Source organism: Malaclemys terrapin, chromosome 2, assembly GCF_027887155.1.
Source record: "Malaclemys terrapin pileata isolate rMalTer1 chromosome 2, rMalTer1.hap1, whole genome shotgun sequence".
Lineage (NCBI taxonomy): Eukaryota > Metazoa > Chordata > Testudines > Emydidae > Malaclemys > Malaclemys terrapin.
This window is the reverse complement of record NC_071506.1, coordinates 199,448,567-199,476,107: the sequence shown is the minus strand read 5'-3', so window position 1 is coordinate 199,476,107 and position 27,541 is coordinate 199,448,567. Positions and strand designations below refer to the sequence as shown.

At 41.6% G+C, this 27,541-nt stretch overlaps 1 protein-coding gene across 2 annotated transcripts in view; it reads left to right on the top strand.

The window, feature by feature from the left end:
• The first annotated feature begins 1,210 nt into the window (after positions 1 to 1,210).
• The window catches only part of BMPER (BMP binding endothelial regulator), a 222,130-nt gene continuing 195,799 nt past the window's right edge, over positions 1,211 to 27,541 (top strand). The window contains exons 1-2 of one of the 2 annotated variants that reach the window (XM_054020642.1): positions 1,211 to 1,582; positions 2,779 to 2,864. In XM_054020642.1, coding sequence (XP_053876617.1) covers positions 1,456 to 1,582; positions 2,779 to 2,864 — 213 coding nt within the window. In that variant the 5' untranslated portion in view covers positions 1,211 to 1,455. The remainder of the gene's footprint in view (positions 1,583 to 2,778; positions 2,865 to 27,541) is intronic. The other variant, XM_054020643.1, reaches the window with a different exon arrangement.

Below are 27,541 nucleotides of genomic sequence, written 5' to 3'. Positions count from 1 at the left end.
AGGGTACAAGGGGGGAGGTGCGGGCGAAGGGAGGGTACAAGGGGGGATGTGCAGGCGAAGGGGGTGAAGGGAAGGTACAAGGGGGAGGTGCGGGCGAAGGGAGGGTACAAGGGGGAGGTGCAGGCAAAGGGGGTGAAGGGAAGGTACAAGGGGGAGGTGCGGGCGAAGGGAGGGTACAAGGGGGGAGGTGCAGGCAAAGGGAGGGTACAAGGGGGGAGGTGCGGGCGAAGGGAGGGTACAAGGGGGGAGGTGCAGGCGAAGGGGGTGAAGGGAAGGTACAAGGGGGAGGTGCGGGCGAAGGGAGGGTACAAGGGGGAGGTGCGGGCGAAGGGAGGGTACAAGGGGGAGGTGCGGGCGAAGGGGGCGAAGGGAGGGTACAAGGGGGAGGTGCAGGCGAAGGGAAGGTACAAGGGGGAGGTGCGGGCGAAGGGAGGGTACAAGGGGGAGGTGCAGGCGAAGGGGGTGAAGGGAAGGTACAAGGGGGAGGTGCGGGCGAAGGGAGGGTACAAGGGGGGAGGTGCAGGCGAAGGGGGCGAAGGGAGGGTACAAGGGGGAGGTGCGGGTGAAGGGGGTGAAGGGAGGGTACAAGGGGGAGGTGCAGGCGAAGGGAAGGTACAAGGGGGAGGTGCGGGCGAAGGGAGGGTACAAGGGGGAGGTGCGGGTGAAGGGGGTGAAGGGAGGGTACAAGGGGGAGGTGCAGGCGAAGGGAAGGTACAAGGGGGAGGTGCAGGCGAAGGGGGTGAAGGGAGGGTACAAGGGGGAGGTGCAGGCGAAGGGAGGGTACAAGGGGGAGGTGCAGGCGAAGGGGGTGAAGGGAAGGTACAAGGGGGAGGTGCGGGCGAAGGGAGGGTACAAGGGGGAGGTGCGGGCGAAGGGGGTGAAAGGAGGGTACAAGTGGCACTGGCAGGGCTGTGAGCCAAGGGAGGGGGTGTGCCAGGGCTGAGAGGGGCAGGCACTGACACTTCCCCAGCCCCTGTAGGCAGAGCCAAAGAGGAGGGACACTGACCCCCAGGTGCCTGAGCCACGGGGGTGCTCCGGGCAGTGTCCCTTGCTGCCCCCCTCGGAGCCGGGCTCTGCCTCTCCCCGCTCCTGGCGCTCTGGGGGCCGGGGGCAGGCAGCTCGGGGCGGAGGCGGGGGAGGTGCGGGGCGGGCTGGGTCCGGGGGCAGGAGGGGGCGGCGGCAGCTCCCTGGCAGCTCGGGCTGCCCAGCCACTCGCCCTGTCAGCGAGCGAGCCGGGATCCGCGCCCCCTGCCCAGCCCGGCTGCGCCCTGCACAGCCCACTCGGGCGGGGAAACGCCGCGCCGCCCTGGGGAGACTCAGAGCAGCAGCGGCAGCGGCGGCAGCAGCAGGACCCCTCCTCCCTCCCTGCATCCCCGGCCCCGCTTCCCTCCCTCCCCGGCTCCTCACACGCCGGGAGCCCCTCTCGCCGCAGCCCGGGCTCGGCTCCAGGGGACGATGCTCTGGCTCTCCAGCGGCAGGGCTCTGGCTCCGCTGCTCCGCTCCCCCGCGCTCCCCTTCGCCGCCTGGCTCCTGCTCAGCCCCCTTTGGGTCCAGATGTCTCTGGCTTCCTCCTTCCTGACAGGTAAGGGGAGACTCGCCTCGCTCCCGGCGCCCACGGCCAGGGGCAGGGTGAGGCGCGCGGAGAGCGCCTCTGCGCCTGGCCGCGCCAGGGCAAAGCAACAGCGCTTCACGCCTGGCCAGCAGGGGCTGGGGAAACCCGCCTGGCAGATGCATTATCCCTGGGACCGGCTCCGCTCAGCATCCCGGGGGGACTCGGGGGAAGTGGGGCAGGTAGACCCGCAAGGGAAGCGGTGCCCAGTTACAAATGATGTTACTAATGATGATGGGTAACCTTGGCTTGCTCAAGTCCAGAAGCTCTTTGACATCAAACCAGCTTCCCACCTCCCAGCGCCACTCTGGGCTCTTGGAGTAATGATAAATCCTAATAATAAAGAAGTGCCGTTGCTTTGTTTGTTGTATTATTTATTGCATTGTTTGTTGAAAGTACTAGCTTTGCCTTATATTCATTTGTTTTAAAAATGCATAATGATAGTGGGATATAATTACATGTATTCAGGCAGGTGAAGACCTACGCTGCAGCTTTTTTTTTTTTCTTTCTTGAAGGACATACTTTACTGACACCTGGTGCATAAAAGAAAATGTTGAGTCAATTTCTAGTAAAAGCAAGACGTATTAGGTTTCAAAAAGTGATTCCAACATGAGATAATACAGGACTAATCGGGGGAGAGACCATATCTCTAATTTGCCTCCTTTTGTAAATCGACTCTGGTGGCAGTCTGTTCTTCATGGATCAGAAAAAGGTGCTGGGTTGAGTTGTTGGTATTGTACCAAGGGTCTGACCCAAAGCCCACTGACATAAATGGAATTATTTCCACTGATTTCAATAAGCTTCGGATCAGGTCATTTACAGAAGTATCCTGTTATTAATGAAATACTCATTATTGCATAGGTCATCTGCCAGGAGAAAAAAGCATCTCTGCTGTAAATGGGGCACACTAGGAAAGTCTAGATTTTGTACAGAATAAAAAGGCTAGTCATTTGCCAGCTCTCATCAGGATTTTATAGAAACTGCCCCTTTGAAACTGAATAGTTTCTGTGCATTTGTTTCTGATATTCTTGGTTAGTTAGAGCAGGTGAGATTTAAAACTGAAGGCTAGGAGCTGTATAGGAGTTTAAATCAGAATTAGGAACCTGGATACTGAAGAGCCAGTGAATTAAAATTTGAAAACATATTTTTTATTTTGATTTCCATCTCAGGATCTGTTGCAAAATGTGAAAATGAAGGGGAAGTTCTACAGATACCATTTATCACAGACAATCCTTGTATAATGTGCATTTGCCTGGTAAGTTTGGATTTCAGGTAATAAGAACACTAAGGGCTGTACTAAAAGTAACTGTACAAAGAAAGGAATACATTGTATAATCAAATCTTGGGTATTTGTTGCCTTTATGCAATGCAAGGTTATCTCAGTGCTGAGCTAACTAGAAAATATTCCAGTTCACTATCTTGGAATCATCATTTTGACTTTAAACTCATAAATGACTTTAATATGACATTGTGAGACTCACTGATTACTACATTCATCATGTGCATTCATGGTGAGAATTATTTTCACAAAGTCACATGTGCTCTAGTACAAAAGATTTCTGCATAGCCAATACCTATGAGCAGAGCAAAGAGGTTGAAATATGGGGTTTGGAAGTGCTATTGCTTTCAATCTATACAGATACTGACTGTTGAAAAAAACGGCATAAGGGGCCAAAATGAGGGATGCAACAAGTTAGTAAAGAAAAAAAATGCAGATGATTTAAAGTCCAAAACTTTAGATTTGAAAGTACAGCATAGTATATTTTCAAACACTCCTGACTAGATTGATTGTAATAAGAAGACAATGTGAACATACATGATACTTTTATAAAAAGTGTCATTCTGAGGATGTCACTGTTGTTTGTGTTGGGAATTCAGCTTCCATAGTCATTAACTATCACACTACTTTGTAATCCTTTCCTGAGGAAATATCCCCTGTTCTTGCACTGGCTTTCAGTTTCACAGTTAAACATTTTGGGTGCTCTTTAGTTGAGCAAACCTACTGAAGTCAATTGGAGTCTTTCCATTGCTATTAATGGATTTTGGATCAGGCCCAATGATAACTTTTTAGATATCAGTGACAAAGGGGGGGGAGGGGCTGGGAAGAGAGGCATAGTGATGAAAGAAATAAAAGGAAAAACAAAAAAATACATGAAGATGGATTTTATAATGGTCCAAGATTTTATGTTTCCCAAATATCTGCCACACAGCTCTAACTAACAGAAAGGAGTTAGGAGCAGCGAAGAAACAATTTATGTAGAAGTTCAATGTCAGACTAAAAGTAACATATCAGGGAAAATATTTATGTTTTTAGACCTCTTTATAGTTTGTAACATTGACTCAGTCAACACACTTTTAGAAAACATGGTTTAACATGGCTTGAAAACAAGGTGGATGAACATTGCAAAAAATACTGGAAGACTAGAAGAATTTTGACTCTGTATGTCTAAAGCAGTGGTTCTCAACCGGGGTCCAGGGCCCCCTGGGGGGGCCGCAAGCAGGTTTCAGGGGTCCACCAAGCAGGAGTAGTATTAGACTTGCTAGGGCCCAGGGCAGAAAGCCAAAGTCCCACTGCATGGGGCTGAAGTCTGAGGCCCTGAGCAACTTAGCTTCACAGTGCCCCCTATGGCATGGGGTCCTGGGCAATTGCCCTGCGTGCTACCCCTTAATGCTGGCCCTGGCTTTTATATGCAGAAAACCAGTTATTGGGCACAGGTGGGCCGTGGATTTTTTATAGCATGATCGGGGGCCCTCAGAAAGAAAAAGGTTGAGAACCCCTGGCCTAAATCTCTCTCAGGCAGTACATGAACTGTAAGTATGTGCAAGAAAATCTTTAAAAGATTTTATATCTTACCACTAACCGAAATCTGATAAATTACCCTTTTGCTTTTGTGTACAGGATGGAACTACTCATTAGTAATAAGTGTTTACAGGATCAGGCAACTAATCTGTAAAGAAGCAAAACTATGGCATTCTGAGTGACTATAAAACAATAGTTTTAATGAGTTCTTACACAAAAATACTTTGCATTTCTATAATGCCTCCCATTTAATAATCTCAAAGCTTTTTACAAACATTAATGAATTTAGCCTCTGCACTAATAGCCTCAGTTTTGCAGACAAGAAATGTAAAGCACAGAAGTCTCACAAGGGGTCTGCGGCAGAAGAGGGAATAGAGGCCAGGTTTCCTAACACCCACTCCAGTGATTTAACCACAAGACCATCCTTTTCCATACACAAGACTTCCCTTTGTGAGCGGATATGGATAGTATAGTGGCAGTATTAGCAAACAAACTTTTATTTTCTCACCACAATGCAGGACAAATTACAGTGGTGGTAGGACAGTTTTGGGTCTGCTGACTGAAATCACTTTTAAGTTCTGGGTGGGCAAAGATGGCTTTATGCCAGCTGTGTGACTTCTGGATTTTGAGAGCTTTAACTTATGTTTGGCTGCCAACATCCTTAAAGTGCTGTTCCATATGTTGGGATAGCTGAAGTGCGGAGGTGCTCTGACTTCCCCTTTGTACTAGCAATTTATCCTACACCTGTGGCCCTGTGCCTCCTGGGGAATACCTATATGTCAGGAAAATTCCCAATCCCAAGCAAGCCGTCTTGCTGTCTGGTTTGTGCCATTGGAGTGGTGCAAAGCAGGCTGAAGGTAACTAAGAATAGTGCCTCTGCTTTCTTGTATATGGAGGCTTTGACAGTAACTGGAAAACGTAATGGGATCTGGACTTCTGTGTCTAAACAGTGTAGTGGACTTTTTCTAACACTAAGAAATGATAAACAGGTGAAGGTGACTGTCTATATCAGAAGTTCGTAATAACAAAGATTAAGTAAACCAACCTTCTGAGAAACAACAGTAGAAAAAATATCGTCTCTGTAAATTGAAAATCTACAGGTAAAAGATGATTACTCACATTTTACACAAGAATCCAAGTGTCCCTAGATGATACAGTATGTTCTACTGAATTATACAAAAAAATGAAAATGGTACTTATTAATGAATTTGGCTACAAAATCAGTTTGTACTAACTTAATGCTTAACAATTAAAATGTCTAAAATATTGCTCTTTCTGAAAATAAAAGCTGTGAAACTTTGGGGACTCTATGGTTGCCTGGAAGAAGTCCAGGCTTTAGAGAACATGTATGAGTTTAATGTGGTATGATGGGTAAAGATATATTTGCTGACAGTCATATATATACCAGCAAAGTGTTGATTCAGTTCAAGGGGGTCATTCATTTATGCCTGCCATTAAATTCTTTAGGACTTTTGGGGATTATAGCTACGATATCCAATGTAAGATACAAGCTGCGGAAATTCCATTCTAAAAATATCTTCACAGATCTGTGGAAATCAGGTTTATTAATGTGCAAAAAAATAACCAAACCAAAAATGCCCTTAGACTAAAGGACTTGATCATGCCAGGTAATATGACCTTGGAACTTTGATTCAATGCACAGAATTATAGTATTGAGGCTACTCAGGCACAGAACTGAAACATGGGCTAGTGAGAAGTTACATAAATATGAAGACCTATCATATAGGATACTGGTTTGAGTTTTTCCAAGTTCATATATGTACTTTAGACTCGAGATTTTAAAAGGAAAATGAAAAACCGAGTACTATTACTGAATGTAAAGGGAAGCTTAGATTAGAATTTGTTAATATGAATGTTCTGTATATAAAATGTGCATGGAATATTTCAAGTTAAACTATGTTATAAGTAAAGTAAATGGGCAAGTTTAACTCAGTTTTTGTTGGTCCAGAGTTTTGGCTGAAAGTGGTCTAAAGCTGAAAATAGGCTCACATCTGATATCATAGTATTTTCTTAAAAAAAAAAAAAAATATATATATATACTTCAACATAAGCTTGGAAAAGACATAAAAATGCTACAGTCTGGCAGAAGTAGGTGAGATGAGAGCCTGCATATAATTATAGTGCAAAAACGTAAAGTCCAACGGAATCAATTTATCCTGAATTAAACTTTTCAAAGGTGAGATGAACTCATGGCAGCAGTGTTGGTGGTGGTGATGATGATGATGATGATGATGGATGGTTGTGGTGGTGAAGAGAGCCATATAATTTCATTCTCATTCATCTTCGTCTACATAAACCCAAACACCTTGCCAGAAGCAAGGAGGGATCCAAGAATAACCTTATTCGTTGGCTGGAGTCAGACAGATGTAGTTTTAAAGTGAAAAAAAAAATTAGCATACCAGTTCAAAGGGATAGGTGAGAAGTGTCTGTTTCCTTAATTACAAGGAACTAGGAGACTAAACCCTAGACAGGTAATGATGGCCTGATGGTTGCAGGAGCTTATCTCTCATGTATTAGACCTACAGCAAAAATGGTTCTTATGCTATCAAGAATACTAGGAGTTTAGTGTGGGGGTGGAGTATTTTTTCCCAATGATCTGTAAGAAAAATGTGTATGTCACATATGAAATAACAGCTGATAAAAGCCAGTGGTGACCCTGATGAACCACATCTAAACCAGTTCCATTTCTTCCCCTCACTCTGCCCCCTGCCTTAAACCTGCCAACTACACCTGAGGAGTGGTAATCATACTTTTCAACCTTTTATCACCTAAATCCAGACGAGAAGGAAACAAATTTGAGCCAGAAAGTGTAACCCAGTGATGGAAATCTGAGAAAAGCTTTGAGGCAGGAGCTCAGGAAACTAGAAATCAGAGCTTTGCTTGGCATGAGTTTTATTTCTGCTTTTAACTCCAAATATGCAATATAAGAATTTGACCTTTGCTGATAAAAATTATGTTAAATTCAGTGTTATAAGAACCAGTATTCCACCTAACTTAGCATGTTTTTGATTCACATATTAAATCAAACCAAACAAAAATAACCCACCCAAGAAAAAAAGCAAGAAAGTTATCCTACCTGGATTTTTGGGATTCTTTACCTGTAAGTATCCCAGTTGGTTTCTATTGCACAAATCCATATCTGAAAGTGGATGGCCAGCATGAGAGCAAATGTTCAGCACATGTTTGATGAAGATGGCAGTGTTTTAGTACATCAGAATTCAATTTTTATTGTGTCAAGATATAATATAGCCCAGATGAATTTTAGTGGAAAAGTGTATATTAAAAAAAATCATCAAACAGTTCTTTCATACCTATTTTATTTAATATAATTTCAATAGTTTCATCTAAAGAACCTATCAAAAGAGCATCTTCTGTCAGTTTGAATGATCTTCTCCCTTTATTACTTTATTATTTTATTACCCCACAGAAACAACGCCACCGAAACCCAAAGAGACAAAAGAGCCTCGGTCACAGTGGTTTAGTAGTAACTCTCATAGACTCATAGTGAGAGAATGTTGTTTTGATCGGTATTTGAAAGACTCTTCCTACAGTGCAAACATGCCCCTACATAATGCTGGGTTTTATTAGTTTTTATCCAATTTTAAAAAAGCAAATATACACTCTGTTTCCTAAGTAGAAAAATGGTGTCTGGTACAGCTGAGTGTCTGTGTATTTTTTTTTTTTTTTTTTTGCAAGAGACATTGGAGGCCAGTGTGTGTATATAAAGATATTGGTGGGAGCAAGGATTTCCTGAAATCATAAACTAAGGTTAATCACCTGCTGTAGAAGCAACTTGGTTTAGTAGACTCTGCAAAGGGATGAGCTAGCAGATAGCTCATAGACTCTGCTATAATTATACTTCCATATACAATAAGTCAGCGTAAGGCTAGATTCTGGCTTACCTGGGTGCATAGGCCAGAAAAACAGCACACAAACCAAACCAGCACTCTTTAGAAGCACATGACACAAGATGGCCCATCTAGTTCTGGTTCCCCTGAAACATATGGAGAAGTCTGCTCCTCAGGACTTCCCCAAATGGAGTTGAGGAGAGGTGTGATGTATATGTACTACCACATACAGATATCAGTACCCTAACCAAGCCATGCTGCCTGCATACAACCTCGTATGTAATTTATTTTGGTTCTGAGAATATATTATTCAGCCAGACCTGTTCATAGCCAGTGTATAGTCATAAATTATACTGCTTTTGTCACATAGTCCTTTGGGGGATCAGACCTATTTTCTGTTGTCAGCTAATATTTGGTCTATAATATCAGTTTAAGTTTGTAAAGTGCTTTGGAATCCTACCCGATGAAAGGCACTATAAAACTGTAAATTGTTAATTATTGTTATTTATTATATGTTACTTGATGGAGTGAGGTTTTGATTTTTGTTATCTATGTGCCTCACGAATTTTAAGTTGGTTCTAATTATCACATTTCTCCTTGCTGCGAGAGTGACACTGAGTCTTGCCAAGTGTCTTGAAAAAAATTCAAGTGCAAGGTGAACTGTGGTGAATTTCCCATTTGCCCTGCTCTCATCAGTCAGATCCATTTCAGATTGACTCATTGCATTGTACTGCCTGGTGAAATTGCACTCCCCACAAAGGTGTTTTTGCCTTTACATTTCAACTTATTATTCTGCATCATGACATTCACTTTTGTGATTTGTTGAATGACACAATGTTTTTAACCTGTTCCATAAATCTGCAATAACATAGATACATGAGGCTTGAAGTAGCTATTTCACATTATGCTTGGACTATTTGGGATAGTGAATAATTCACTACTTGCACATCACTAACAATGAATTTGCTGCACTGAGCCAAGCACATAGTGTTGGATTGATTACAGATCTTGGCACAACCCTACTGGACAGAAGCTGACAATAGGAATGCTGCACTCACATTGAAGATTCAGTATAACAATTATGGGAAAAAGCTTCACTGTGGCATAATTAAAGGCTCTGAAAACTTGAGTACAAAAGATCATAATTAAAATGAATAAGTAATACATTAAATAAATTGTGAGAGGCACAAAAATGCCATAAACTAAATGGAAAAATGTAATATAAGTTGCAAATGTCTTTGGAACATTTCTATGGTAAGTACAAAATGGATAAGTCTATGTTAAGGCACTTTTTAAAATTGCCAATAAGAATAACATTCTTAAAAAGCTGGTCCAATATCAAAATGGAGTTTTAAAGGCATACAGGTACCTGTACATGGATTTTATAGGCTTTCAAGTTTCTTCCATTGAGTTGTTAAAAGTCTTTTTAAAAGTGTGGTCCTGTAACTTAATGACTCACAGTATCAATGTTTCTGGTGTTCAGCTTTGTGCTGCCATATTGGGTGGGGAAAAAAAAGATTTTTTATAACTGTTTTTAGTTCCCCATCATGTTTTAATAGAAATTTCTGAGGGGAGAAAAAAGTTAATTGACACAAAAATCAAGTGAAATGGAAGCTTAGTGTTTGTGGGGGGGTTGTTTTGTTTTGTTTGTTTTTTTATATTAAGCTCATAGTCAAATAATGTCATAATATCATAGTCAAATTATATTGTGTAAAAATCTTTACCCGTGTTACTAATAACACAGCAGAGTATTAAAAAACATATTGTACTGGTATGCAATCATCTTGTACCTCCTTACGATTGTAACTGCCACCTCTCATGCTTCCTGACTTTGCCTTCTATCCACCAGGCTGCAGCTAAAATAATATTCCTTTTAACCTGCTCTGGCCAGTCACCTTCATGGGCTCCCTGTACCTTTCTGCATCAAGCTCAAACTCATTGTCCTTACTTTCAAAGTGCAGTCTATATCTCCTCCCTTATATTGCCCTACCTACTCCTTGCCTCACGACCTATGCTGTGCTAACTCTTCTAGCTTTCATATTCATTTTGTCTCTTTCTCCCAGTCACATCTTGTGTCTGTGTTTGTGTGTGTGTTTGTTAGTTAGTTTGATCCTCAATGTCTGGAACAGTGTCCTTTTTGCAGTGTGCAACACATCTTTACTCTCAGTCTTCCAATCTAAGATGGCCAACTTTCTCATTTGTGAAAACCTTCCTCGCCCCCTGCTCTGCCTCTTCCCCCTAAGGCCCTGCCCCCCACTCATCTTCACCCCACCCTTGTCACTTGCTGCTCTCTCCACTTCCCTCCTGCCACCAGCTGAGCAGGGCTCTAGCGGTGGAGGGGTGACGTGGGCAGGAGGTTCGAGGGCGAGCCACACTCCAGGGTGGGAGGGGTAACTGGGGCAGGACAGGACAGGAAGAGCCATGCTTCAAGGGTGGAGCTTACTCGGGGAGGGAGAGCCGTGCTCTACAGGTGGAGGGGTGACTAGGGCAGGATGCGGGGGCAGCACCCTGGGGCAGGGCACAAGAGGCTGAGAAGGGGACCCGGGTTGTGAGTCCAGCCACAGGCCCCACTCCTCAAATGCCACATGCTTCAGGATCTCTCCTCCTGGATGCCTGTGGCTGGTACCTCTCTCCGCCAGAGCTGCGCAGATCCTGAGTGCTCCTCCAGCTCCAGCAGCAGCTGCTCATCCCACCTTCCCTATGGCAGAACAGAAGCTGACTGCAGACAGTTATTCAGGTAACTGGACTTTTGTTGTCCGGACGGTAGTGCTGACTGGACACTGTTGGGTCCCCTTTTCGACCAGACTTTTTGGTAAAAAATCGGACACTTGGCAATCCTATTCAAATCTCTCCCTAAAAACCACCTGTTTTCTTTATTTGTTGTTACCCACAGTTCCTCGTCCATTCCCTTCACCATCCTGGTCTGAGGCTGTCATTTCTTGTGTTTTTCTATTTTAGATTTTTTTTTAGAGGAAGATACCACAGCTTTTTTTGCCAAGCAGATTGATAATGCTGTTAATTAATATTGGTGTTGGAAATGTGTTTTGTTACAGTGAAAAATGTTGATGAAAATGAAAACAGGTGTGGTTTTTGCTGAAGTTTTTCTTGAAATGTTTTTGGATTTTTGTTGAAAAACTGGAAACCCCACAATTTCTGTTTTGTTTGTTTGTTTTTGACAAAATAATGTACAATTAGAACTGGTTGGAAAATGCTGAATGTGTTAAAATTTGGGTGAAAGATCGAAGAATTTTCTGTGGAATTTTCTGACATTTTTTCTCTCTGTTTAAACCAGAAAAATCTCGAAATTTAAAAATTTCAGTAAAGAGTGAGAGGAAAATTAGGAACCAATTCCCTCCCCTTTGCTCCTACCTGTCTTTCAGCCAGTTCCAATAGTAATAAAACTAGAGATGGGGTCAGCTGTGCAATGTTCAAGTTTAGTATAGAGTTTAGGTTCAAGGATGAATCAAGTTCAGGCCAAGTTTAATGATGTCAAAATCTCATAAGCTGTTCTCATGAGTTTTCAACCCCAAATGTGGGGAAATGAGACTCCATACATATTCATTTTTATTATGACAGCTGAGAATTTACAGAAGCTCTATAATTGTCTCGGGCTCCAGTGTTGCAAATACTTATTCAAATGAATAACTTTACTCATATGAGCAGTACCATTGACATAAACATTATCAGCATCAGGACCTTCCCTTTATCATTATTCACATACATCCTTACTATTAAGAAAAAGGCAATAATATAATCTGGAAAATATAGACTATGAAAATGAGGCCTCTATAATTTCATTTTCAGTCTCAGCCATGAACTATTTTCAAATAATCTGTAGAGAAAGCATTATTCACTGAAGAAATTCATAAATAATTCTGAATAGTGAGTACATTTCAGAAAATTGCAATCTGCTCACAGACAATTCACAAACAGAAAAAAAAAAGATGATATTTGCATTATTATTTGCACAGTTCATCTACAGATTATCCACTCACATCCCAGAGAGGTAGTGGTCAAAAACAACAGAAACACCACCCTTTTAAGCCCCTCTAAACTGGGATTTGTACAATTTAAATTCTTTAATGATGATACTTGGTAAGGTATCTAGGTACTCACGTCCCAATCCTGCAAAGACTTAAAACATATGCTTAGTTTTATGTACTGTGACTATTGTTTAAAGTGAAGCACATACCTAAAACTTTATAGGATCAGGATCTTAATAATGAAATGTGGGAGTTTGTTTGTGTATTTGTTTATTTATTTATGTGAGAGGGTCTAGTAGTGATTGGAGAGCTACAAAAAGAGGAATTAAAGATCTTGATTGTCTTGATCTTGTGCTTTGTTTCTTTAGTCTGACTGAGCCATGGCTAGTGATTATGTATAATTGAGGAGGGGTGGGGAAGAAGATGAATAAATTGATAAACAATTGCTTGAAGGCTGCCTAATGAGGGTGTTTTCATGATGCTAGTTAGTGAAGCACCTGCAGGCTGTACCTTTTGGAATTCACTGCTACAGGAGGGTATCATCATGTCAAATGTTGTGGCTGGAATGGATTTTAACCTAACATGTAGCTGTGCAAGCTAAGACATTGACAAGGGTAATCAAATCACATACTTCAGAGTTCTATTTAATGACTTCTGGGGGAACGAAAATGTTTTTTCCTTTATAAGGCACAACTAATTTTCATGTTTATCACTTTTTTTTAATATCGGATGTTGGCTACTGCTGAAGTCAGTCTACAAGAATTGGTGGATCAGTGATCTGAACTGGTAAATGCTTTCATGCTAAAAAATGCATGCTGGGCTGCAAATGTGGCTTGCAATAGTTTAGCCCGTAAACAAGGATTTTTTAAAAGTAATTTTTTGAAAGAATGTTGGAAAATTTTACTTTAAAATATTGAAAGAGTAACAGGTAAGATATATAGATATATATATATATATATATATATATATATTTTTTTTTTTAAGGGCGGAGGCCTGCTAAGACTTGTGCTCTAGTCTCATTAGGCATATATGGGGAAAGGAAAAACATTATGATGTTCAGATTTAACAAGTAGCTAGTGTACACATGCAAAAGTATGGTTTGTTTAACTTTAACATTAGGACACAGTGCTAATGCACCATCTATACAGCTGCTGGTACATAATTTGATTGATGTGTGGTAAGGTCTCTAATCCACAAACAAAGAGCTCTGTTACCCTGATAATAGCTGTGGCAGCAGCATTAAGAATCTCCAAAATTCTAGGGTGTGACTATAGCTTCCGTTCATTACACAGGGTGATGTGTTCAATACCTTATTGTTTATAAAAGTAGGGGTCTCTTTGTCACCCTCAAATCTCTTGGTGTGTTAAACCAACCCACATACTGAAATGTACAAATGTCAGAGTCAAAAAAGGGAACCATATAACAAAGGGAAGCTCACTGGAAATCAGCCTTTTTTGAGGGATGAAGATGTGTTCCGTTGGCTCCTGTCTGTTTGAGCACTGTTATCTGTTTTGTACCATGTAGCATAGGAAGATTGGCATAGTTTCAGGCATACTGAGAAGAGCTAGATGGGACTTCACTCCATTAAAGTTCTGTGTGACTCCAGAGCCAGATGTTGAATAGCACTGTTTGTAAGGATTTTAAGCATCTTCTCAAGATTTTGCACTAGTCTTGTGTGTCTGTGGGTGTGATTCATATATGACTAGGGCCTTCATTTCTTTTGGCTGAATGTTAAAATGTCTAAGGAGTTCTCATTGTTACACACACCATTTAATGTCATCTTAAAGTTACTAAGGCCTCTCATGCACTATTATTGTGGAATCTCTGAATTTTAGACTGACTTTTCCTCCTCCCTTTCCTTCCTGCGTTTTCCTTTCTGCTTCTATAATAGTATTGCTGTCTGAATGCTGTCTCTTCAGACTAATCTGTGCCATTCCACACAGTGAAATCATTGGTGGCTGGGTTTCTAGCTCTGTGGATTTTTGACCATGCATAATCCCCTTTCCTGGCATTTGAGGCTTATTATTTGGGCTAACAAGATGCTAGCTGCAGTCAATACCTATGTAAATATAACCAGCTAGCAAAGATCTTATTCACACCTGATATATCATACAGCCTTTACAACCATCAAGAGACATAACTGCAGGAGCCAGTTCTAAAGCAGGTTGTGTTCTCAGTCTCACAGGGCCCCTTATAGGCTGTAAGAATTGCTGGTGGTCAAGGCCAACCATGCAGATGTCTTTAAAGTGTCCCACCGGTGACCAAAAGTCACTTTGTCAAGATGACAAATGGGTTGTGCATAGCTCATTCATGCTGTTTCTTCAGTCTGATGTCAGCTCCATTTACTTGTCAAAAACAGGTATTTTTGTTACTTCCAGCAGTGCAAGTGGAGCCAGGGGTAGGGAGGAGGAAAAGGGAATACAGTCTATGAAAAATATATTCGTATTGCTTCTGCTCAATATATTATTATTATTATTGAGATTCATAAGCTTTGGCCATTCTAGACTCTGTTTGTACATGTGTGAAAGAGAAGAGAATTTGCTTTCCAGAAGTGAGACTGGCCCTGCAGGGCTGAGATTTCTGCCTGAAAAATTCAATGGTTGCACATGGTTGTGCAATATTAGTTTCTTCTTTTAGACACAGTAACTTTATTTCCAGAGAAACATTTACAAATAAATATGTAATTACCTGGGTCTGCTTAGTACCACAAGGCATTCTGAGTGTTTCTCCTTCAAAGAACCAGATTTGAGCTTCTTAACTCATACTGGTAGTTTCATTGACTGCAGTGAAAGTTATTCATTGTGAGTAAGGACTGCACAAACTAGCCCAAAAGTAGCAGTGGCCCAGCCACAAAATGTGGTCATGAAGCAGACACACACAAGGAGAAGATCTGTCAAATAAGGTGCCATTTTTTCATAGTCACTTTTCTGACCATGACCTCATTTGGGCCCTGACTCTGATCTCTTTATATCAATTGGACGAGGATCAGGCTCTTTGAAAAGCCAACCACCGAGATAAGCTATCCATACAGTGATTAGCAACTGCCTCAATGTGACTCTAATAACTGCAGCACAAAGCTCAGTCCTGTTTGACCTGAGGTTATGAAGTGCAGAGAAAGGAGGTAATGCGGGGTGAAGGCCAGAGAGAGGAGACCCTGAAAATTCTTGCCTCCTTCAAAAAGTCCAGGTTGAAATGGCCATGTTCCTTGCACCTCCCTTTTAACCTGCTCCTCTATGGAAACTGGCACAGCACTGCTACCCTCTTTGTCTCAACAGACCTCAGTGAATAATTCTTTCTTTTTGTACACTTCTGTGTATCACAGGCAAGATCACATAAGAAAACAAAAAGCAGGGTCAGCACTTAACAGACTTGAACAGGGCTAAAAGAGCAGTGTCCGGAGGCCACGTGCTTATAAAACAAACCCTTGCTACTTTCTTTTGGGCTACTATTTTTATTTTGTGGTTGTTCCTCAAGCACTTTGGTCCTATATGAAAACCTGCTTAAATGAAGAACTTCTCTGATGCTGTCCTGTTGTGTGTGTGTGTGTGTGTGTTTTTTCTTTTTGTTTTTTTTTTGTTTTTTGTAATCTACCATTTTTGAGAAACTTTTAGGACTCTCCTTGATTTTTTTGGGGGTACATGTATTGTGGGACTCCCTGAACAAAACCAACAACCACCATACTTTTAAAAGTCTTTTTGAAATTATTTTTAAAGGATAAAAAGAACCCCTTATGTATCCCGTGTTACTGCCTTTGGTATACATCATATTTTTAAGGATACAATACCATGAGAACACTGTCATTAGTGATGTATTGGGGTAATATATCATCAGAACATCTTTTCTTTAGAGGATACAGGCAGTAAAAGACCAGGCAGATCAGCAGGGGATCATCTTTTTTTCTTTCTTTTTCTTTAATCTAACTCTGTTTTTGGGTTGTACAGAAGTGAATTTCTTCATGGGATATGACTTGTTGCAAAATAAGCTAGGAGGCCCAGTGGGCTTTGTAAACCCTTTTAAAACTGCATGGCTTCAGGGGTTTCTTTGTTCAGAGTTTTTCATACAAGCTCTGGCCTTTAAGAAAGCCCCAAAAGGCCACTACCTGAATCTCCAGTGTAAAAGCTTAGCTAAGCAGACATCAGATACAAAAAGCAATAAAGGTTGCTCTCAGACACAATGGTGGGTATGTCCTTGTTCAGACAATATATTTATACATTTATTTCATTAAAATAACTGAGTTAATGCAAGAGTTTTAAATAAATGTTCAATAAAGTCACATTACAGCACTAAAAGAGAAATTAAGGACTATCCACTTTGTGTACATAGATCAATCAGAAACACAGTGTATGGCTTCATCAGAAAATGAAAATCTTGAACTTGAGGACTGATGTGTTTCTGGGGGTTTTCTGTATTTTCATGGTGGTGTGCTTCACTTTACTGCAATAAAGCCAACCCTGGGAAATAAACAGAACACAGGCAATGGGGCTAAGATGGGAAGAAATAGAAGTGGAAGGGTTGCTCTGCTGACAGGTCGGAGTTGATGGAAGGTTCAGAGATTGAACAGAACTTCAAACTTTGGCTTGGTCAACATTAGAAAACTTGCACCAGTATAACTACATTGGTTTAAAACCAATCTTATTAAACCAATGCAAATCCCTAACATAGAAACACTTCGAACAGTTTAACCCTTGCTTAAATCAGTTTAGTTTAATTTGGTAACTTAACTATGCAAACTTCAAAGGTTATTCTAAGCAAAGGTTAAATTCGCTTAAGTTTATCTACATTAGGGGTTTGCATCAGTTTAGCTAGATCAGCATAGTTGTACAGGATGCGCAAGAGACACACAGCTATAACTGGGGAAAATACAATATGTTTTCTTATTCATAGACTTAAATTCAAACTGACACATGTCCTATTTGACCAAGGTTCTACTTGTCTTACTGACTACTGAATCTTATGCAAATTAACATAGACAAAGAGCTATTTAGTATTTACTATTACTCCTTTAAAAATGCTAGCACTTTTATATAGCTCTTTCCAGCAGTAGATCTCAACGTGCTTAACAAAGGAGGTCAGATGTAGACTTTAAAAGAAATATAAAACATATTCATATTTAATTTAAAAAATACCTTAATGGAAGATTGTAGCTAAGATTTTTAAATGCACACAAATCAGGAAATTCAAAGGTTTGGTTCCCAAAGAATCATAACATCACCCCGCAACTTTTACCTGCCTTCCAGTTTATATATAATATTTTGTGTTACTGTATAGGCTTCTAAGTTTGTACTGAAACCTGAGGTTCATGTCCCTATTGACAGAGAGTTTCATATTATATTCCAGGCCTGCACAACTCGTAAAGCAGCGAGGGCCATATCACTCCAAAGAAAACAGCTGAGGGCCGAAACCCCCCGAGTGCTGCCAACCCCCCACCCCAGCACCACCCAGCCCCCCGAAACACAACCCCCCCCAGCACTGCCCGCCCCCAGAAACAACCCCCCCAGCCCTGCCGAAACACTCCCCCCCCCCCCCCCCCGCTCCCCAGCGCCACCTACCCCGCGGAAACAAATCATCCTTCCCCAGCGCCGCCCCACCGAAACAGCAGTATTGAACCTCAGTAATTTGTTATAGCGGGCCCCTAAGGTAGTATAATTAAGGTAAAAGAAAAATGTCCTTTTGCTAGAAGTAGAATAAGATCTTCCCCCCACTTTGTAATCAATTGCCCTGTTGAATGAATGAGCTGTGAATGAGGAAGACGTGGAAGACAGGCACCTCTAGACAGCTGCAACCCTTGGAGAGGGCAGGGTCGGCTCTAGGATTTTTGCTGCCCCAAGCAAAAAAAATGTTGGCCGCCCCCCCTTTTTTTTGTGCCCCTCTACCCCCCAGGCCCAGCCCCGCCCCAACTCTACCCCTTCCAAACCCCTTCCCCAAATCCCCAGCCCCGCTTCCTCCCCTGGTGTACGGAGGTGAGCTAGGGTGGGGGAGCGCAGGAAGTAACGGGGTGTAGAGGAACCACTCCTCACTCCAGCTCACCTTCGCCGCCTCCCGTGAGCGCCCCGCCGCTCGACTTCTCCTCCCTCCCAGCCTTGCTGCGCGAAACAGCTGTTTCGCATGCGGAAAGCCTGGGAGGGAGGGGGGAGAAGCGAAGCGGTGGCGACGCGCTCAGGGGAGCAGGCGAAGGTAAGTGGCAGGGCACTTTTTCCCCATGCCCCGGAGTCGGCGCCTATGATGGCCGGTGCCAGAATGCCACCCCTAGAAATGTGCCGCCCGAAGAACCTGCTTGTTTTGCTGGTGCCTGGAGCCGGCCCTGGGAGAGGGGATGGGTGCCAGACCAGATCAGTAGAACAGGTCAGCCACCGATTCGCCGCTCGCCTTCTCAGCCCCTGCCACTGCCCGCTTGCTCGCCTCCTCAGCTTCCCTCCCTCACCCGCCGCTTGCCTACTCACCCCCCCCCCGCGGACCGCACAGTGAGCCCACGCGGGCCGCATGCGGCCCCTGGGTCGCATGTTGTGCAGGCCTGTTATATTCTGTTGAATGGTGAGAAGCTTTGCCTTTGACGTCACTGGGACAAAGATTTGACCCTAGAAAAATGTTTTAGTGGATAGGGCCCTGACCTAGGAGACCTAGGCTCTATTCCTGGCTCTACCATTGATGTACTATGGGCAAATTACTTCACCTCTGTGTGCATTGGTTTTCTGTCTATGGTAATTATAACTCACCAGGATAGAAGCCATCTCCTAATGTGTTTGTACACTATCTAGCATAATAAGCCTGTGATCTCACTCATGTCTCTAGATGCTACAGTAACACAAATAAATGATCATATTAAATGAAGCTCTTCCTACTCATGGTGCTGCAATAGCAGGCCACTGGGCTGTCTTCAGGGAAGATCAGGCTTGCAACTGACTACAGAGGTCAATTTCCCCAAGCTGGTGAGCATCAGGTACATTGCAGAAATGTTATGTTTGGTCTAAAGGGGGTTGTGGTGGGGAGTACACATCTGCAGTGAAATTTGGGGTTCTTCTTTCAGCAAGCAAGAGCTTTGTTTTTAATTGTGCTTCCTGGGGGAGAACTGAAATTCTGAAGGGAGCAGTTGATACTGGCAGAGCTCCACTGCGGAGAGATCTGTAGCGCTATCCCTGCTCAATGTCAACAGTGGCCTGCTGCTTTGGGCATTTGGGACATAGGAGCCTAAGAGATTATGAAAATGTGGAAACAAGCAAGAAACTACTGTGTGCTGTATTTGAAAAAAAAAAAGTGGTTTTGTGTTCACATGAGGGGGAAAAAATTATTATTATTTTTTTTTGCAAGCACTGAGTTGACATATTTGATTCATGATGAAATATCATTTATATCAGTATAACACAACATTATGCTGGAAACCTGGTAACATTTTTGCCACGAGCAAGCTCCCAAACTACAACATTTAAGAATATGCTTAGTTTTACCCATGTGTGTACTCCTATTAAAGTTAATGGAACTAGTCGCGTGCATGAAGGTAAGCACATGCCTCAATGTTTGCAGGGTATAGATTTAAATTTGTAAATCAAGACAACATTATTGCAGAAAATTGTGTTTCACAGAGAAATATTTTTTCCATTTTGCACCAAAACAGTTTTTTAGTATACTTTTTTTTTTTTAGTTTTAATATCTTTTACCTGCAAAAGTTTTCATTTGTTTAATTGAATCTAGATACAAATTTGAGGGGAAACAATGAAAATGAGTATTTTTTCTTAACCCAGTTGTCAGTGGTGAGACATTTTCTCACACCCCACTGCTTTGTGAGTGCTTTCTCCTCCCTCTTCTCACTCAGAGCCTAATTTTTCAATTCTTACTCCTGCAGAGAAGTACTTACTGAAGAGAGTAATCCCACTGAACTCAAGAGGGAGTATTTGATTGTGTAAGCAATACTCGTGAGAGAAGGTTGTAGAACTTGAATCTGAATCATAAGCTAAGCAATTGTGCCAAATGATCAAGGGTGGGATTTTCAAAAGGACCTGACTTCGGAGCAGATGTCCCATTGATTTTTCTATGAGAAGTGTGCTCCTAAGGCTGTGTCTATACTAGGGAACTTACAGCAATGCAGCTGTATGCCAATGGGAGAGAGTTCTCCTGTCAACATAATTTAATCCACTCCCAATGAGTGGCTGTAGTTACGTCGGTGGGAGAAGCTCTCCTGCCAACATAGCACTGTGCACACTTGCGCTTATGCCGGTGGAATTTATGTCGCTCGGGGGGTGGATAATCCACCCCCCTGACATAAATTCCACCAGCATAAGTGGTAGTGTAGACATAGCCTTCATGGGTGCTTTTGAAAATTTCACCCCAAATTCTTGAAGGATGATTTTTATCCTTGTTTGAAGGTTTTCAGCATGACTTACCTTATTGTTTCAGAGAACGAATGCACACACTTAGGCTCCTATTCTGCAAAAATTTAAGCATGTCCTTAATTTTATGTTGTGCTGGTAATCCCACTGAAATCCAGGCATGAAGTTAAGACCGGACTATCTGAAGAGTGCAATAGTGTGATCACCATAACATAAATAGTGGTTGGAAGTAACTTCAGGATTGGGCCATAATGTCAGCTCATATTTCTATCCCATGGTATCAACCTTCTCTGTCAGTCTTCCTTGTTTAGCCTTTCTGCACAGATTTTTTTTGTTTGTTTGTTTAAATGTAAGTTTAGGTAATATTTTTTCTGTTTAACAAAGAGGCACAGAATAGATATTTAAAATCTTCATGATTGTACCCCTGTAGTGGCCAGTAAAACAATGGACTCAGAACATAGTCAACTGGATCACTCTGCTGCATGCCCCCAAGAAACAAGGGCTCCTAATCTTTTTCTCTTCCAAGCCAAACACAGGCTACAGAAAGTAGTCCTCCTAGTGGTTGTTCTGTGAAACAACAGAGACCCAATAGGGAATCCAGTAGGAATTTGGCTGCTGCTGCTTCAAGCTGTGGTTTGGCACAAGTCCTGTGCACGGTCTCTGCCAAACATTCAGTTGTTTTTTACTCTTTCTTTTCATGTTGACATTTTATTTTACTGTACCATGTGAGCTTATGACTGTTATTCTTGATATACTTTGTCATTAGAATTGGGTACTATGCACAGAGTTCTTTGATGGAAGGTAAAAATATGAGCTATAAGTTGCAAATGAACAAATTATGATGAGAGGAAGCTCCAGAAAAGGCAACATGAAGTTCTAGCACTAAAATAGCCTCTGGCTAACTTATCTTTTATGTAAATGAATTTTCATCTCCTTTGCACTTACTTTGAAGAAGAGAATTTCAGTGGCAAGGTTTGGGAGAGGTGAAAAAACCATGGGTTCCAAACAAAATATTCTAAACTTCTCTTGAACATGTTAGAAATATAATTCTCCAGGTGCTGGACTCAATTAATACAGGAAAGAAGATTCAGTCAGACTCTGCAGCCCTTCCCAAAGTCCTTTATTCCATGTGAGTCTGAGATTCCGAGCATGAACCCTACATGTCTTTGCTGAGTAGTCACAAGGGAGTTACATCAGATGTGGCAGTATTGTTATGAATCCGCTTGACCCCTTTTAAAAATTACTTTTTCCCCAACACTAATAAAACAAACCTAGCTGCAGTCTAGTTATGGTCTCTCCCTTTCTCTCTGAGTGTATATGAACATTAAATAAAAAAAAAATCCCAGATGTGAATCCATAAACCATCTGTTTAAAATAACTATTGTGTAGGACTATAATTACAAGTTATTTATTATGAATCTTGGGATCCTATTATGGATTTTGACTGACTCCCGGGTTTCTGATTTAGCAAATGGTTTATGTATATATGAGCCACGTTTCTCATCTGCACTTTTCAGTGCCCAAGTGCATGTCCTCTTAATGAAACAAACAAACAAAAAAACACTCGTATAAAAGCTGGCTTCTGCATGTTGCAGTCTGAGAGGTTTTCTCTTGAGAACAGCAATATCAAAGTATCTGAGAGCTTTCAACAGCTTCGGAAACAATGTTGACAACACAGATGCTGATTTGGTAATATAGCTCTCCTTCATGCTGCTAGTTAACAATTCCTTAAATGTATGGCTTGGACAAGTAATGAAATGTTATGATTACTAGAGGGCGGAACTTATTTGGAAGGAAAGGGCTTGCTGTTAAAATCCATTTGGCTCAATTGCTGGCTCACCCTGCTGCACCCTTGCAAAACTAATGGGGAGGAGAAAGAGAAATTTAAATAAGCAGACTGGTGGTACATGTTACAAGCAATGTTTTGGAAGGCTGGGTGAAACCCCTCACCCCCTCAAGAATTCCTCCTTGTTTGGTAATGTTTTATCTTCTTACTTTTGCACACCATGGGCCTAGGAGATCTGCATTGTATAACACCAGACTACAATAGACTAAACAATGATTTACCAGCCCTGCTTTATCTTCTGTCTTGTATGACTGATATGCATAGTGTTAACCCTTTCCTCCACATCAAGTCCTCCTGGTCTTGAGTTTTGCTAAAATGTGCTCTTATATAAAAGACTAAGCACCGTAACAGTATATCCAGCAATAGTTTGGGCTAAAATCAGTCCTGAAAGAAACAAGTGCAACTCCACAAGCTTTAGGGGAGTTACGCTTGTTTATGTTGAAAGCAAAAGGGCTTTATGGTTAAGGCACTGGACTCAAGAGATTGGTGTTTAATTCTTGGCTCAGCCACAGACTTCCTATCCAACCTTAGGGAAGTCACGTAGTCTGTCCGTGCCTCGATTTTTTTTCCCCCATCATTAAAATGAATATAATAAATAGTCCTTCCCTTTTTCCCCCCTTTGTCAGTCTTGACTATTTAGACTGTATGCTCTGTTTTATCTCTTAGTGTGTGTTTGTACACACAGTATGGCTCGGATCTTTTTTGAAGCGTTTTAAGTCTAGCTACTGTAATACAAATACTAAGAATAATAATGTCACAGCTGAATTTGACATAAGATGTTTGCCCTTTAGAATTTTGATGTCAGTGGTGCTTTCCCCCTTTCTGTGTGCATGGAGAAATCTAACACACAGGGAGGCTTTCAATAATATATGTTATAGTATTACTTGTACTTTGAAATTCAGAAATTTTATTCTGTAAAATTCCATGTTGGGACTATCTTTTTCTTCTCAATTATTTCCCAAATTTGCTAATATGCCTTTTCTAACTCTCAGATCTAAGAAGTGATCTTGGAATGTGAAAATCATGATAGGTTCTAATCTACCTCTTCCATCATCATGATCAGTGATGAAGATTCTACAATCATGATGTAGTTGAAAATGTTGTTGATGATGCATGAAGCAGAGTAGGATGCAACTTGTCCTGCCATTGTTTTATTAGTTCTATGGTGCCAATGATAATAAAAACTTGTCTTTGGCAGTGAAGTAAGCAGATTTAAATCAGATATATGGGGCCAAATATGAAATCTTTAATCAGGACCCAATTGTACCACCTTTAAATGCAAGCAGAAGGTTCATTCTTACACCCATCTTCAATCCTTGGCATGGAATGGCTGGGCAGCCACCTCCTGAGGAAGGTCAGGATGTATGTGAGAGGAGAGGGAATTAGTGTGCTCAGGGGGGGAGTGGGTGGGCAGGATGTAGAGTTATGGTAGAGGGGATGCAGCAATCCCCTGGCAATCAGGGAACAAAGGTCATCCAAATTGGGGTGTAATCCTTTTTGGTCACCCTCCCTGTCATCTGCAATAGTGATTCCTCCTTTAAATTGGAGTCCCATGGGTAGTTGCCAGCTGTTGATGCTTTGGTAGCATGGCTCCAATGGAGCTATATTGCCACAGAGCAGAGGAGGCCCATGGATACACAGGGTCTGCCTGGATCGCCCTTTCCTCCTGCAGATACCTTGAGATTCATGAAGTCTATAAATCAGCTTATATGATCTGTATTGTATTTTGGCAAATCCTCTCTTACCACCATTGCCCCCATGAAACAATTAAGCAGGACATTTTCTAGGGGTATAGTGTAGAGATTTTCTTCCCTTCAACTCCTCCAGTGGATTTTTTTTTTCCACAGGAGGGGGTGATGAAGCCCTCAGTTTTTACTCAGCCTTTTCTGAGGCAAACTTTCATTAAACTAAATGAGGATTTGCATGAATCGTTTTGAATATGGATCTCAGGATTTGGTCCACAGGTAGCAGATACTGTGGGTTTGATTCTGTTCCCACTTACACTGATTTCAGCCTGGATCAAATCAGTTTAAGGCAAGAGCGTTACATTGGTGTAAGTAAAAGCAGAATTTGGCATACTGCATTGAATAAGAAGTTGTAGAGCCAATTTCACTAATGTGCTCTGATTGCTTTGTGCCAATCCAGCATTGCAAAACTGCCATAAACTCAGTTTAACTGGCCGATTAAATCCAGGTTTATGGTTGCTTTGCAACACTGGAGAGGTGCAAAACTGGAGTAGTGTGTCAGTGAATCTGTCACACTAGTTACAATCTGTTACAATAGTCATGTTTCTGACTACAACTGCACATTCGTTAACAACTTTAGGGCCTGATTCTTATTTACACTGATTTCACATTGATTTCAATAGTTATTCCTGGTTTATGCTGGTGTAAGAATCAAGCCCTTTCTACTCTTCACCAGATTAGGCAGTGACTGTGAGAAGAATAAAGTTGTGATTTTAAGTCCAAGAGGCTTGTAATAAAAGCTTTACATTTTCCTTCACAAACACCTTGAGCAAGGCCACAGGAAGCAAATGGAGGCAAAGGGGTGATGTGCAGAGCCTCTTGTGCTTCAATTTTCTGAATGACATTTTTCTACCTCTTTGATTTTTTTCCAGTCTCTAATTAAGCCATAAAATCCATTGAGACACACACTAGCATCTGGTAAATGGCCACCTGTGTCATTTAATGAACTGGACTAGTAATTATAGGTGGAGTGCACTTCAGAGGGCTAAATTTAAGACAGGAATTTCAAGTAGCAAAATTTTACTTTAATTCCCCCCCTCCCCACCCTTGTTCAGTGCTAGGGTTGTTCAGTGTGGTTGACAATCATAGGGGAAAATCAAAGATTGAGGAGCTACTATTAACCAGACAATGGATAAGCCCCTTCGTTTTCAGTTTAAACCAATTTTTACTGAAAAATTCCTGGGTTTTACAAAAAGTGTTCAATTTTTTTCCTGATTTATCACCCTACTTTTGTATCATTCAAATATGTAAAAATAACTTGTTTTATTAGGAAAATACAATACATTGCATGAGATACATGTATTACCTGTGTGTGTGTATATGCAAAGCTGCCTGTTGAAATAAGACTATGTATTTGTCTAGGAGATGCACACAATAAACAAACAGAGACATGCACGCAAGCTCTGAAGTGCGTGCGCATCTGAATGTATTGATGAATCTCACACCCACCACGTACACATTTCAAGCTGTTAGCAGATAACAGTTTAAAGATTTGACAATCTAAAGTAGGAAGAAAATGAAAATCTGTATCAGAATACATTTCAGAACACAAGGAAGTATTCATCCTTTTCTCCCGTTTTAGTTTTTTTAAAACTTTTGAAGTTGAGTCTATGCGCTGCAAATGGTATGGCCTAATTAAAAATGTAAATATTTATAGGCTAATAGTTCTAAGTCTACAATAGGAAACTTTATTCAAATGAAAAGTTTTATTTGGGGATTAGATACATTGTTTTCTTAAACTCTGGGTGGCATTGAGTTTTGAGTTCTGTTTTACTTCTGCAGCAAATGACATTGATGAACAGAATTCAAAGCAAAAAGAAGAACAGGAGTACTTGTGGCACCTTAGAGACTAACAAATTTATTAGAGCATAAGCTTTCGTGGACTACAGCCCACTTCTTCGGATGCCACTGAATATTTTTCCTGCCTGTCTTTCCGTCCACCAAAATAAACCCCGATATTTACCCAGAAAAATTATTAATAGTTTTTGACACTGATTGTCACCTGTTTTTGTTGTTGTGGCAATAAACACTGATAAATTCCTGAGAAAAATTGAACAAAATAAAAACTGAAAACGAAGGGCCCTCGCAATGCTATACATTCCTGTGTTAATTCTTCTTAGTATATTCAGTGGTATACTTCACCTTGGTCACTGGCTTTTCTTTATAGGATGGTGGCAGTATAATATGCAATTATTTTACCCTCTTGGATAGTCTGATGATTTCTGAACAGTTTGAGGACACGGCATAAATTATAACAACCTCTTACTAAGAAAAGCATTCTTGGCAATATCCCAGCCTATCAACATTGGCACATGGAAAGAGGGTTGTGTGTTTTTCTTTCGGGTGCAGACCTCTCCACCAGTATCTGTGCTTTTGTCACTTTAAAATACACTGCAAATTTTAGTGATTCTATGGGACTGTGTCTTGAGAACCTCAGGGAATTGCAGAGAGTGCAGATTGTGGCTACCCACTTAAGTGGGATTTCCCACATGGAGTACATCAAATATGTGATCTGTGGTGGTTACCCAATTGTTATCTAGGTGAAGGTTAAGCTGTAAAGCCCTATGAGGTTTTGATCCTGGACAGTTTAGGAACTGCCTGTATCTCTCATGATCCCAAGACAGATGGGATAAACTGAGGCTCAAGCAAACAGCTCCCTGATTTAAATGAGTTTGGGGCTGGTGGCAGGTTGTTAAAGGAAGTTCTGCACTAGCTTGGCCCCTTGGTAGGGTGACCAGATGTCCCGATGTTATAGAGCCGGTCCTGATATTTGGGGCTTTTTCTTATATAGGTGCCAATTACCCCCTGTGACGGGTTGGATCACAGAAACCCCCTTGGGAACTGCCACCCGATGTGCAAAGACTACCCCTGCTTCTGTTTTCCCTGCCAGCTCAGGACTCTAGCACCCTGTCTTGCTGAGCCAGACACTCCCATCTGGCTCCAGACACAGATCCAGGGTCAGAATCTCCTGTCCCAAAGCTGCAAGTTTACCTGAAAACAGCTCGCAGTAGTGTGCTTGTCTTTAGCACTCAGATGCCCAACTCCCAATGGGGTCTAAACCCAGATAAATCCGTTTTACCCTGCATAAAGTTTATGCAGGGCAAACTCATAAATTGTTCGCCCTCTATAACACTGATAGAGAGAGATGCACAGTTGTTTGCTCCCCCAGGTATTAATACATACTCTGAGTGAATTACTAAATAGAAAGCGATTTTATTAAATACAGACAGTAGGATTTAAGTGGTTCAAAGTAGTAACAGACAGAACAAAGTAAGTCACAAGCAAAATAAAATAAAATGTGCAAATCTATGCCTAATCAAACTGCATACAGATAATCTCACCCTCAGAGATGCTTCAGTAAGTTTTTC